Raw genomic sequence first — 12,974 nt, 5'->3', positions numbered from 1 at the left:
CCTGACAATTGTTATTATTTAGATTTTGTTAAGTTATCACCAATGTTGTTTCTCAGTTGCACAATGTATCATAATACATTTATGATTTTACTAGCACAATTACATTGGTCCAAAATACAGTGCTTGCAGTTGACCTGTTGAGTTGTGTGGTGGCAATGACATACACATTTGATAGTTAATGATAAAGGTCTAAACCTGAACATTTAAGATGAGAGATGAGAGCTCTTTATTAGTCACATGTATGTCGAAACACAGTGAAATGCATATTTTGCGTAGGGTGTTCTGGGGGCAGCCCGCAGGTGTCGCCACGCTTCCAGCGCCAACATAGCATGCCCACAGCTTCCTAACCCGTACGTCTTTGGAATGCGGGAGGAAACCTGAGCACCCGGAGGAAACCCATGCAGACATGGGGAGAACGTACAAGCTCCTTACAGACAGCGGCCGGATTTGAACCCGGGTCGCTGGCGCTGTAATAGCGTTACACTAACCGCTACACTGCCATGGCCTACCACGGTATAAAGCATTTGATGCTGGTCTATGAGAAATTTGTGTTTAATTTGGAACATTGATCTCTATTTATATTAATCCATAACATCAAGTAAAATTTTTGCAGTTATTATGGAAATGTATCCAAAACACAAATGCTTATGGTAGTTTAAGAGTTTCTTGCCATGACATTTTATAATCAGTGCAAACTAGAAATTCTTGGACTAAGGAACAACATGAATTTACACAATGCCTTAGATCATTAAAGTCTGAAACACAGTCTCTTGAGATTAGTCTCCTACCTCCTCCATTTTAGTTCCTTTATTGTTTTGTGGATTCCCAGGAAGGTCCAATTCATTATGCCATTGTCAGATTAGACTGTGCAAATTCAAAACAGAACTGTTAGGTGTGAGCAGCTGCAAACAAGGGGGATGTTGTGAGCTCAGAATCCAGTAAATGTAGCATATATGGAGCCATCAAAATTTGAGCACGTTCCATTAAATATCCAGAACTGTGCACATTATTAACCCATGTTATTTTTTTATAGTCTACGTAAAGTTCCCGTGTTCTCCCTGTGACTTCATGGGATTCCTCCAGATGCTCTGGTTTCCTCTCACATCACAAAGGTATGCAAGTTGGTGGGTTGATTCGCCACTGCAGATCATGGGTGAGTGGTGGAATCTGGGGAGAAAGTTGATGGGAATGTGAGGAGAATAATAAATGGAATAAGTATAAATGGTGCTTGATGGTCAGCATGGATTTAGTGGGTGGAAGAGCCTGATTGCATGACTCATTTTTTTAAAGAGAAATACAAACTTCAAATATGCCTCTTAATTTTGTGTGAAATTATATTATTACTAAATTGAAATAAAACAAGCAGCCATTAGAGTGAAGGATATCAATTGTGGAACATGTAACTGTTTTCCATGTTTATGGCTTAAATCTGATTGGTCAAGTATAACGTGATTTTTTTTTATCAGTGCCTTACATGTCCAGCATGTAGTACTGTATAGGCAGAAATTTCCTGCTGTTGGGAAGACCAAAACCACTGATTTTGATTCTCATCAGAAACTGTTCCCTTGCTACTGACTTTAGCCTTAAGCTTCCAACCACTGTCAATCACCAAAATGTGATTGAACTCTGTGACATCAAGAAGTAGAAAAAAAAGTCAGTGATAGTGTTCTATTTTGGATTGCACCTTACTTGCTTCATAATGTCTAGAAGTGCTTTGGCCAGAGAAACAATTCTCACTCATAGTACTCTCTTCCACCAACTTCCATTGATACCTTTGATAAAGTTTGCATTGATTTGTGTACTTGAAAATACTCTGACCAGAGGCATCAAATTAATTACTTAAAAGTACTGTATATTTAAATTTTAAGAGACACATTGAGGCATTGTATGAATGCAAATCTTTCTCATTTTTATTTGTTTGTGGTGTTCAAGGCAGAAGCAGCAATGAAATATAGCATAATTTTTATTGGCAAAGAAGTGAAAGAAGGAACCATATAAAATTACTGCCTGCTTTTAAAAATTGTCTACATTTGGGCTGTGAATAATCCTGGCAAGACTAGATTTGTTGACCTCTTTTTCTTATTTCTGGAAGGTTGAGATGACCCACTGTCCTGAATGAGTGCTAACTATTGTTTCTAGATCACTTAAGAAGGAATTGAAAGTTTTAGAATGAGCAAGTGACAAAGGCCTGAACAGGTAGGAGAGATGAGTTCATATCCTTCAAATATGTTAGTGAATCAGTCAGCTTGTCTGATTCCAGCTCACAGATTTATTGAATTCATTCATAAAATTTGTCATGGTGAGATTGATCTTGCAAAGGATGTTGATGATATAAAATGCTCCCTCCAGCAACACCACCCCCCCCCCCCCCGCCCCCACAGCCCAAAGCCCAGGAAAGTGTTGATTTGATGAAAGTTGGTGGTTAAGTACTTGAATGTGGGGAAGGCACCCCCAATAAAACACCTAATGTCGTCATCTTTTTTTTAAAGTGGTAGATGTCTGCTTGTGCCATAATTCAACAGGAGACCAGTGGAAACCATACTAAATGGAAGATGACTGTTTGAACTAGACCTCTGCCCTTGCAGGAGTCTTCTAGTTGGCTTGAAGTGTGAATTTTTTCCTGACACTTGCAAAGTAAATGATGGCAAAGTGTTGGAATTAGTAGTAGGAACACTCAGCATAGGGGATGCAGCTCCTTGGGGTCAGGACCAAGAGGTCCAGTGTGCTAAATCAGATGTGGTCTATATGGCTGAAGTGGACACTTGGGATCCGTGCCAAGAAAATGCCAATCCCAAAGAACCCTTCAAGTACTTAATTGAGATATTTTGGGATTGGTCCTCTTTCTCAGCCTGCAATCAAAGATAGGTTTGGACAACACCCGCCACCCGTGGTGTTTGGCATCAGTGATGCACCTGTAGTAAAATTTGTTCCCACCTTTTCATGCTAAGACGATACCTTCCCACTGACCCTGCATTCTAGCAGGCTCAGTGCTGTATGGCACAGGTAGGTGTAACTACTGAGCTCAGGATCAAGGTCTGTAACTCAGCTTTGTTTCCTCATCTGGTCCCTTCTTCAAAGGTGTCATTTGCCTTCACTAATTTGAGGGAGCTGGTCAATTTGTGTGGCGTTGAATCATTATGGACCAGATAGTACCCTTCCAAATGGGAGTCTGGGATAAGTTAATAGATTTTGATTAGATTAAGAAGGAAAACTTCAATAATCCTTTAGGGTTCCTCTCTCTAATTGCAATTGATGAATTTGCTGAAAGGTTAGCTGTGAAGGCTTCCAGGTTAAATAACATACCAATGTTTACCTTGCATTAGAATAACTCTGAGTGAAGGAGCATAAGGATACATGCATTGATCTGTGTTAGTACCATTGCAGAGAGGAATGATTAAGAGGGGTAGAAGCTTAAAGAAATAGAAGATAAAAACAATTGCAAATAATTTTAGCAAGGCATTAAGTAGGAAATAGGTGAGATGGTACAGTTAAAAGGAGCCAAAGTTAGTTTTATAGGAAGAAAATGGTTAAACACAACCTCTTGATAAGACTGGTTATACGGTCAGTTGATCTTTGCACTATTCTGGTGTTTGTTGGAAGTTGGGAACTCTGGCCGTTGATCTCTATACTTCCACATAACTAAAACTTACAAAGCTCAGTTTATAGTTCTCTTCCTTATCAGATGAGATAACTGCTGAGTGATATATACAAGGATCCTTGGGATCTAGGCAACAGCTGAAGCAAAGAAGTACAGCAAGGAACAACTTAAAATAGGTGAGAAAGGGTTGATATCAAGTCCTATAATTTTAATATTTTGTCTCTCACACATACTGTTGATTAAAATGATTTGCTTGACAATAATATTTATATTGCAGTTATGTGTTACATTATAAAAATGTTGATTATTTGTAGATTTATTTTGTATTATTTGTGTTGTTAAAGTACTTCAATTTGAAAGAAATGTCTACTAAAAATTAAATTTCAGCTAGAAATGTTCATGAGCAATGAGCTGTGAAAATCCTTGTATTAAAACTATTTTCTGAATCTCACAGGGCATTGGGAGATGTTATTTCTCTCTACTATATTCAGAATTTTTGGCATAAGCTTGATGGCCAAGTGGCCTTCTGTTCTAATTATTTTATGAATCTACTTGCCTTCAGTAATAGGGAGGTAGAATTAGTGAATCCAAGCACTACATGATCCAACACCTTACTTGGTTATATTTCACTTGAATTAGTTGATACCTCTCTTGGATGATAAAATTGCAATCTGTTTACACTCCACTGCTTTTGAGGAAGTGCTGCAATTTCATTTGGAGATGTTGGCATTCAATTATTATACCAAAGTTTCGTTGCTCTGGTGCAGGCATGTGGTTTCTTGGCACTTCTGCAAGGAGCACAAGTACAGACCACTTGATCATTCATGTCCATACAGTTTGAGAGATCTTGCTGTCATATTTACATCTGTAGCATGCTCAAAGTGATTAATTTTACATTAAACATTTTGAGACATACCTCAAAGTTTTGATAATGCTCCATCTCAATGCAAAGAGTCAGTTCGGCTTCCTAAAGGAAATTTTTTTTAGTGGGCAGGGCAAAGGAGAGGGAGAAAATGTTTACGCAATTCAAATAGTGGGAACTCTCCTGAACTAGGCTAATTTAGAATAGATTGCAATTAAGAAATGCAAAGCTATTTATCAAATATAATTATTTCACGGAGTTTACTGCAGTTATGATCAAAATTCACTTTCATATAATTTGTAATACGCCAAAAGTTCTAAAATCAAAATCCAAATTCTTCAGGTGAAAGTAGTCTTTTTGTGAAATGTATTAAATTAAACCCTCCTGGAAACTAGTTATTAAAATCCTGACCAGGTTTAAAGCTGTTAATGGCACAATCAAGGTGCAGATTAGCATCAATGAAAAATCTACTATTTGTTTTATCTTCCTCCTCTTAACCTCCTTTCCTTAACATATTAATATTTACAGTCTCTCCTATCTCATGGAAAGTTGTCTAAGAGTCTTAAAGTTATTTTTTAGAAGGTTATCTGACTGCTTTACTTCAATGTGACTTTTTCTATCCTTAACCAATGTTCCCAAAAGAAAAATCCTGCAGATGTTGCAAATCTAAAATAAAGAAAAGGCTGGAAATGCTTAGCAGGTCAGGAAGAATGCATGGAGAGTTAGCTCATGGAGCAGACTTTTTCCCCCATTTCTCATTTCTTTTTTCTTTTTCTTTTTCCCTTTCTTTTCTTTGGAGCAGACTTGATGGGCCGAATGGCCTACTTCTGCTCCCTTGTCTTGTGATCTTGTAATGTTTTAGGGCAGTTAGGCCAGTGACCTTTCATCACAGGTGATGAAAGGTCATCGACCTGAAATGTTGCCACAAATGTCTCATGACTTGCTAGGCTTTTCAAGCATATTTGATTTCTACTGTAAATGCCCACTATCGAGTTTAAAAACCTAGTAATTCTAACCCTTTGTCCTCAATAAACCTGAAAAGTCTGGGTGGGTAATCATGCAGATATGACAAAAGAAGTTCCGTTCAGAAATTCTAAATGATATTATTTCTTTACAGTGTCTGAGCCAGCGGTCATCATGAGGGCAGTTGTTATGACTTTGCTACTCTTTATAACCATAGGTAGGTGACTTCAACCATTGAAATGTAGATCGCAGTTCTGATTTAAAAGAAACATTTGATGCTGCAAAGTTTAACGGCTTCATTACTTTATTTTGTTTAATGATTTACAAAGCAGTGATCACCCGCTGTAAATATGTTAAGCTTGATAACATACCATTCGGATATCTGTAGTGCTGTGTTTAGGAAATCTGTAACAAAGCACATAATTGAAGCAAATGAAGGATTATGCAGACATCAGAACTCTGATGCTTTTGAAATATCTGATGCATATTTTGCATTTACCTGCACAAATTGAATAAAATATTCAAGCAATCTTGTTCAAACCTGATCTAATTTCACAAGATGATTCAGTGGTCAATGCAAGAATAAGGTAATAGTTCATACTTTTATCACTTAATTCACCTTCCATGTGTTTTTCACTGTTACTAAAAATATCTTTGGAAATAGAGTGAATATTTTGATTAAAAAGTATTTCTTTTTAATACCTGTTATGACTTTGAACTTATGGACTGACTATAAGTGGATCATTTGTATTTTTGGAAGCTATTACAAAGACAGCCACTCTCCCACTTCCCAACCATCACCCAACCATCTCATTTTCTCCATTGCTATCTTGAAGTTTCTGTCTTTTGATGGGATGAGGTTCAATAGCTATTCAGTGCCCACCAATACCTCTCGAATGGCTTTTTTCCCCATGTACGAGAAAAATGAGTGGTCAGTGCCAAATTCTGTCATGGTTTTAACCAACCCACATTTTTGAGGAGGATTGATGAACTGATATATTCTCATATTTCCTTTCACTGTCTAATGGGAATGTTAGGCCTGGCAGATAGCTGGTGAGATCAATTCCTAATTACTACAGTGTCAGTTGTAGCTCACTTGGATGCACACTCACTTCAGAAGTTTGTAAAGTGATGTCTCACTCCTGAGACTTCAGCACTGTTGCTAATAGTTCAGTGCAACACAAAGGAGATGCTGTCTTTGGATGAGTTACTAATCTAAAGTTTCATCTGTACGTATTCAGATTCAAAGTCTTGCAACACAAAAAGAAGCCCTCCAGCCCACCATGCCGACCATCAAGTACCTACCTACACCAATCCTGTTTATCTGCACTTACAATGCCTTGGCGATTCAAGTGTTTGTGCTGATGCTGCTTAAGTGATGTGAGAGAACTTGCCTCCACCACTTTCTCAGGCAGTGAGTTCCAGATTGTAACCACCCTCTGGGCAAAAGTTCTTCCTCAGATCTCTAAGCCTCATACTCTCCAACTTAAACCTATGCCTCTGGTCTTGGAAGTTCTGCAATGGGGAAAAGTTTCTTGCTATCTACTGTACCTATGCCTTTCATAATTTTGTATACCTCTACCGTCCCCCACCTTAGCCTCCTGTGCTCCAAGGCAAACAAACCCAGCCTATCCAGTCTCTCTTCGTAACTGAAACTTTTCATCCCATGAAACATTCTGGTGAATCTCCTCAGCATCCTCTGCAGTTCCTTCCCATACTATGTAAAAGGTCCAATGGAATATTTATGATGGAAGGGAGACACCCCAGTATCCTAATCAATATTTATCTTTCAAACAACCTCATTGCATTGCTGTTTGTGGGAACCCGCTGTGCATAAATTGACCTCCATTTTCCCTGCTTTACAACAGCTGCTACACTGGAAACATTCTCCTTGAGCTGTAAAGCACTTTGGAATGTGTGATGTTGTCAATTTTTCAGATGGTCTTCAAATTATATTTTATAAATGCCCAAAACATCAGCCATGTGGCAAAAATTGAAGACTATATTTGAAAAATATTGTAATATTTTGGTACTCTGATCTAGTTTAATAACTTCTACCTGTAACACCATTTGTCTCCTATCCTTTTGTACAGGAACTCGTGGTGCAGTCTTATGGAAAGATGAGCCGCAAACTGATCTGGATGAAGTAAGAAATTCTCTACATATCTACCTCCATCAAGTGAGTGACACAGCCAGAGGTGCTATTGAACAGATAGATAATTCCAAGATTGGAAAGCAGCTCAAGTAAGTACTGATATTCCATCAAAACACTTGTATATTTTATAAAATATCAAGGAAGATAAGGAGTAAAGGCTATTCTGTTTTTCAATGAGATCGTACCTGATCTGTGATCTAATTCCATGCCTTGTCTTTATCTCAAATTCCTCAATAACATTGTTACTCACAGGTTTAAAATTAATAATTGACTTAACAACGATTTCTATTTGTAGATTACACTGCCCTCTGTTCAGGGAAATGTTTCCCAGCTTCATTTCTTGTAAGCTTGGCTGTAGTTTTTAGACTTTGCACCAAGTCCTAAAGTCTCGAATCAGCAGCAATAGCATTTTTTTAAACCATGTCAGTTCCCTTTACTATGTTAAGACCCAAGTAAATTATCCTTTAATCTTATGGAAAATAAGGACCTGATTTAGTCCTTCCTCTCTCCAGAATAAGTCCAGGTTTCACTCTGATAAACTCCACACTGCACGTCTTTTATGGCTTGTGTATATTCTCCAAGGTGTGGTGCCCAGAAATGCTCAAAATACTCTGTTGTGGTCTGACCAGAGCATTATACCATCCTTGTCTTCTAGTTTTGTACATAGAAGGGTAATTTTTCACTGGCAACAAACAATCTGCTGGAGGAACTCAGTGGATCGAGCAGCATCTGTGGGAGGAAAGGAGTTGTCAACATTTTGGGTCAAAACCCTGCATCAGGACTTGCTCGACCCGCGGAGTTCCTCTAGCAGATTGTTAGTTGCTTCAGATTCCAGTGTCTGCAGTCTCTTGTGTCTCTAACTTTTCATTAGGATTTCTGCTTTCTATCTGTACTATCCCAGAACATTTTAATAATCTGTGTACATGGATGACTGCCTCTATGAACCTCCACCATATCCAGCTTTTAACCATTTAGCAAGTACTTTATTCTATGGATCTGACATGGATAAGCCCCCACTTTTACCCATTCCAAACACATGGCTTTGTTTCCCTTCAGTAATTTATCAATGTGAATGGTTGCAATCCCAGCTCCAATCAGAGGGAAGCCACAAGTCGTGTTTTGTCTATTTGGATTTATTCCTGTTATCCTTACTCTTTGTGTCCAGACTTTTAGCCAGTTTCCTAACTAGATAAATGATTTGCTTTTAATTCCATGAGCTTACTTTGACTAACAGTCACATTGAATAAACTTTTCAACTATCTCTGGAAGCCCCAAACAACAATCACATTTCTCTATTCACTACTTTAGAATGTATTCATCCTCAATAATGTAATATTGATTGGTTTTGATAGAAAAAACTAAAAATGATCATTAAGACCCTTTTGGGTCATTTTATTTTAGAATGTAATCATGCTAAAGTCTCCAAGTGTTTCATTGAGTGCAAGTTCTGCATGAGTGGATCACGATATGTAAATGGAATCAAAGGAGAAGTTCTTCAGGGCAAGAACAAGTTCTGCCAGGCAGGTGAGAGTGTTAGTGAAGGGGAGCTGGTTGGATCTGTGTCCAGAAAAAAGCAGAGGGCCCTAAGACATTCCTGGTGGAGAATGGAAGTGCATGGGGTGACAGGCTAGAAATATACCAACCACTTTCCAACTCTAAGAGCAACACATCTGACCACGAGGCACCGTGCCATCCTGGCTAATCTCGGATGGATATTAACAGTAAGAACATTTATCTTCCCAACTGCAGGAGGATTCATGCCTCATGTACCTTCAAATTGCATTTGGATTGGTATAGAGGAGTGTAAAATGTTCCCAAGTGTAACTGCTCCACAATTGCTGGCTGAGTCTTCAGCTACCAATGCAGTCAACTCTTGAATTCCATCCCTAAACACCTCCACTTCTCTACCTCCCTTTTTTCCTTTGTAGTGCAGTTTGACCAAACTTTCAGTCATCTGCCTTAATATCGTCTTATTCAACAGCATTATTCTTTTTAATAATGCTTTTCTTTTGCCACACTGAAAGCTCTACTTAAATCCAAGTTGTTGGCGGTGTAAAATATCTCAAATTAAAGGATCAAATTACTTAAGGGCATAAAAAATACAACAGAAGTTAATGTACTCTTAATAATCTTTGGTTTCCCCTCTAGTCTCAGGATTTCAAAGAGCTTGGACAACCTTGGTGTCTATGTTGCAGAGCTGCAAAAGATAGTAACTCCTCTATCAGATGAAATTCATCAGAGATTCCAGAAAGACAGTGCAAAGCTCGAGGAGAAGTTTCGGGAGGGCTTGAAAGAGTTTAAAGCCAAAATTCTTCTCTACACTGAAGATCTCCACAACAAAGTCAACAAGAATGTTGAGGAGTACTGTGTCATGCTAAGTCCTCTGGCTGGTGACTTGAAGGAACTAGCTCTTCACAATGCCAAGGACCTCCATCAAAAGTTGGCCCCGTTAGCTGAGGAGATCCAGGAGAAAATGAGGACCAACATTGAGGACTTTAATAAGAAGGTCAACCCATATGCTACATCAGTTCATGAGATAGTAAACCAACGACTGGCATCCTTCCAAAAGAATGCATCTCCTTACACCAGGAAAGTCAGTGAACTGTTCTATGAATGCTTTGAGAATTTGAGAATGAAAGTCACCCCTTTGGCCCAAGACATCCAGCAGCGTCTCACTGACACATCGAAGACTTTGACAGCAGACTAACATCAGTATGGAATACATTTTGCCAACATTTCATTTAAAGACAGAAGAGAAATTCAAGTAACTAAAATGGTTCTTTAGGCCAAGATCAATTGCTCTTTGTCTTGTATTACATCACCATAATTCCAATGTTTACATTAACACAGTGTATTGGTTTTATTTATTCACTGAGTCAAGAAACAAAAGTACTGTACTAACAAATATGTACCACTATCTTTATAAGAAGAATGCATAGCAGTATATCAAGTACAAGTTCAAGTTACTTTATTATCATTATTGTTATTTGTATTTCTGTGAAAATTGTTGTCACAAAGAATGCTTACATTGGCTATGACAAGCTACCTGGGTGTTAGAGGAATTATTTTTAAATATACCATGACTCCAAAAAGTCAACAGTAGTAAATTGCCATATGTTGCTCTTATTGAAGACCATAAACCCTACAAATTGATTTACAGCTGCATTAATGTGATTTAATGCATAAAATAAACTTGATAAAATGTTTTTAGTAGCTTTGCTTAACTGCAGACATCATTTACAAATATCCAAAACTTACTCATTTGGGAATAATATGACCTGAAGTCATTGATGCTCACTATGTGCTTATCCCACGTTATACCCCTGTAATCAAAAGACGTGAGGAAAGAATGGGAATCTGGCATTAAGATAGAGGATCAGCCACAATTGTACTGAATGGAGGAGCAGACTCAAAGGGCCAAATGGTCTACCGCTGCTCTTCAAGACTTCACTGGTTTTAATGTGGCTAAATGGTTTACAGAGCTATCCTCAGAAACCTGACTTTATATTTATAAATTAACTTGAATTCCAAGCATTGACAGAAACCCATTTTCCTCTATAGTCCATTCTCATTCCTTCTATAACACAAGGGCACAGATGTTTTGCACCGTTCGCAGTTATGGTGGTCAATATTTATTTTAGTACAACTACATATTTTTTTGATCATGTTGCAAGAGTTTGTTATTGGAAGCATTTCCTGGATGTTGCAGTTTGAAGGGTTAGGGATCGGGGCACACTGCTGGGATTTCTCTGGGTGTAAGATTCAGCAGTGTGCAAAATCAATTGCATGGCAGAAAATAGTAGTGGAGATTGTGTGCAATCAAAGATCCAGAAGCCTCAGAGGAACATATTTCAGTCCAGAATCATGGCAGGAACCAGTCTTTGACTGAAACTCCTGTCCAGCCTGTTTACCAGTCACAAGCATAGGAACATGGAGCTGTGGTGATTCAAAAGTTGCTTCAAACTTAGCATTTGAGTAGGAGGCAGAGACAGGGTGGCTGAGTGTTATGATGGAGCCCAGTGTTTAGAATTAATATCTGGTTCCTGGTAGTCAGAAGGTTTCTATTGAAACCTGCCTTAACAGCACATCAGCACCATTCGGTGTCTTGTCACCATTGATAATGGTGATTCTAGAAAAATTGGTCCAAATATTGGATTTACACAGATGCAGGCTGCCGATGACTTATCTGAATGTGTCTTTTGGGGTGACGCAGTAGAAAGATGTTTACGCCTGTTAAGTTCTACAGTGATGCTGTACCTTTAAGTTAGCCTTATCAGAGATGATAGAATTCAGTCACTGGCCCGACTGTTTTGCAAGATGGTGTCTCCTCTCTCTAGGGCAGGTAAGTTCAGGACACTGGTTAGTGGCCAGCGTGCACACATCATCCAGTGAGCCCTGGAATTGTATTTCTTTCATGAATTAGCCAAACTCATAAACTTTGCACAGTCCAAAGACAACAGAGAGAGGGAGAGACTCTCAACTCTGATAGACACCAATAATAGTTCAGATTAATGTCTTGGCTTCATACTATTCTTACTCAGTAAATTAAAGAATTACAAATAACCTTTACCCACAGAATGCACAAGGAATAACAATGAAAGATGTTAAATGTAATAGTAAATGAAAACCAAAATAAGTATAGTACATTAACTCAAACAACAGCAAATTGTGTTAAGAACTGGGCAAAACCAACAAGGTCCATTGGGTTGTCATGAGTTTGTATGTGGGCAACACACTTATTAGGCATTGCCTGGTAGTCACTAAATCCAGCTTCAAACTAAATAGCTGCTGGAGCTAGCTGCAGGAGGAATCTACTTCCTTTAGTGTCCATGGGCTGTGAAGTTATCACCAAGAAAACCTTGCCTTGGAGGTTTTGTAATTTCTACAGTTCCAATTTGTGAAATAAACAGACATTGAAAAATTCTGTTTCAGGTTATCACTTTGTTTTTTAAATTGATCTTCCCCGTCAGAAGTAGAGCTCCAAATGGCTTCAGCTGTAACATTTAAACTAGACAACAGAAAGCGAATTAGTTTGAAAGGACAGGGGTTTCTGTGGCTCTACTTGTGGCAAGAAAACAGCAAATCCCAGAGCAGCTCTGAGCAAAGGAACACACTCAGGCTGAGTCACCTGATAAACACCTGCTTTCTGTGTTCACCTTGGTGACTTTAAAATGAAAAGAATCTACCCCAGGTAGTTCCCGTTCAACACCAAGCAATACTAAGGCTGCAGATTGTGGGATCACCTGCAGAGTTACTCCCTCCATCAATGTTACCAGGGTTCATGGAGGGTTGGAAGTTCTTAGCTAAAGAGCAACTACAAATTAATGATATTTTGTATTGGAAAGAGAGAGTTTAACCATTTTTTGAAAATATTGCATTTCTCTTGAAGTACATTT

General features: G+C 38.4%; 1 protein-coding gene across 2 annotated transcripts; it reads left to right on the top strand.

Annotated features, from left to right (window-relative positions):
* The first annotated feature begins 3,667 nt into the window (after positions 1–3,667).
* Positions 3,668–11,351, top strand: LOC127583711 (apolipoprotein A-I-like). Of its 2 annotated transcripts, XM_052039984.1 has the most exons (4): positions 3,668–3,774; positions 5,578–5,640; positions 7,517–7,667; positions 9,727–11,351. In XM_052039984.1, exons 2-4 carry the CDS (start codon positions 5,598–5,600, stop codon positions 10,283–10,285), a joined length of 753 nt encoding a protein of 250 aa, XP_051895944.1. In that variant the 5' UTR covers positions 3,668–3,774; positions 5,578–5,597; the 3' UTR covers positions 10,286–11,351. The 2 variants fall into 2 exon arrangements, with proteins under 2 accessions (XP_051895944.1, XP_051895943.1); XM_052039983.1 differs by lacking the exon at positions 3,668–3,774 and having other exon boundaries at positions 5,449–5,640.
* Positions 11,352–12,974: the final 1,623 nt, after the last annotated feature.

Source organism: Pristis pectinata, chromosome 27, assembly GCF_009764475.1.
Source record: "Pristis pectinata isolate sPriPec2 chromosome 27, sPriPec2.1.pri, whole genome shotgun sequence".
NCBI lineage: Eukaryota > Metazoa > Chordata > Chondrichthyes > Rhinopristiformes > Pristidae > Pristis > Pristis pectinata.
Note: the sequence above shows the minus strand (reverse complement) of the source record. Positions and strands in the feature narration are given on the sequence as shown.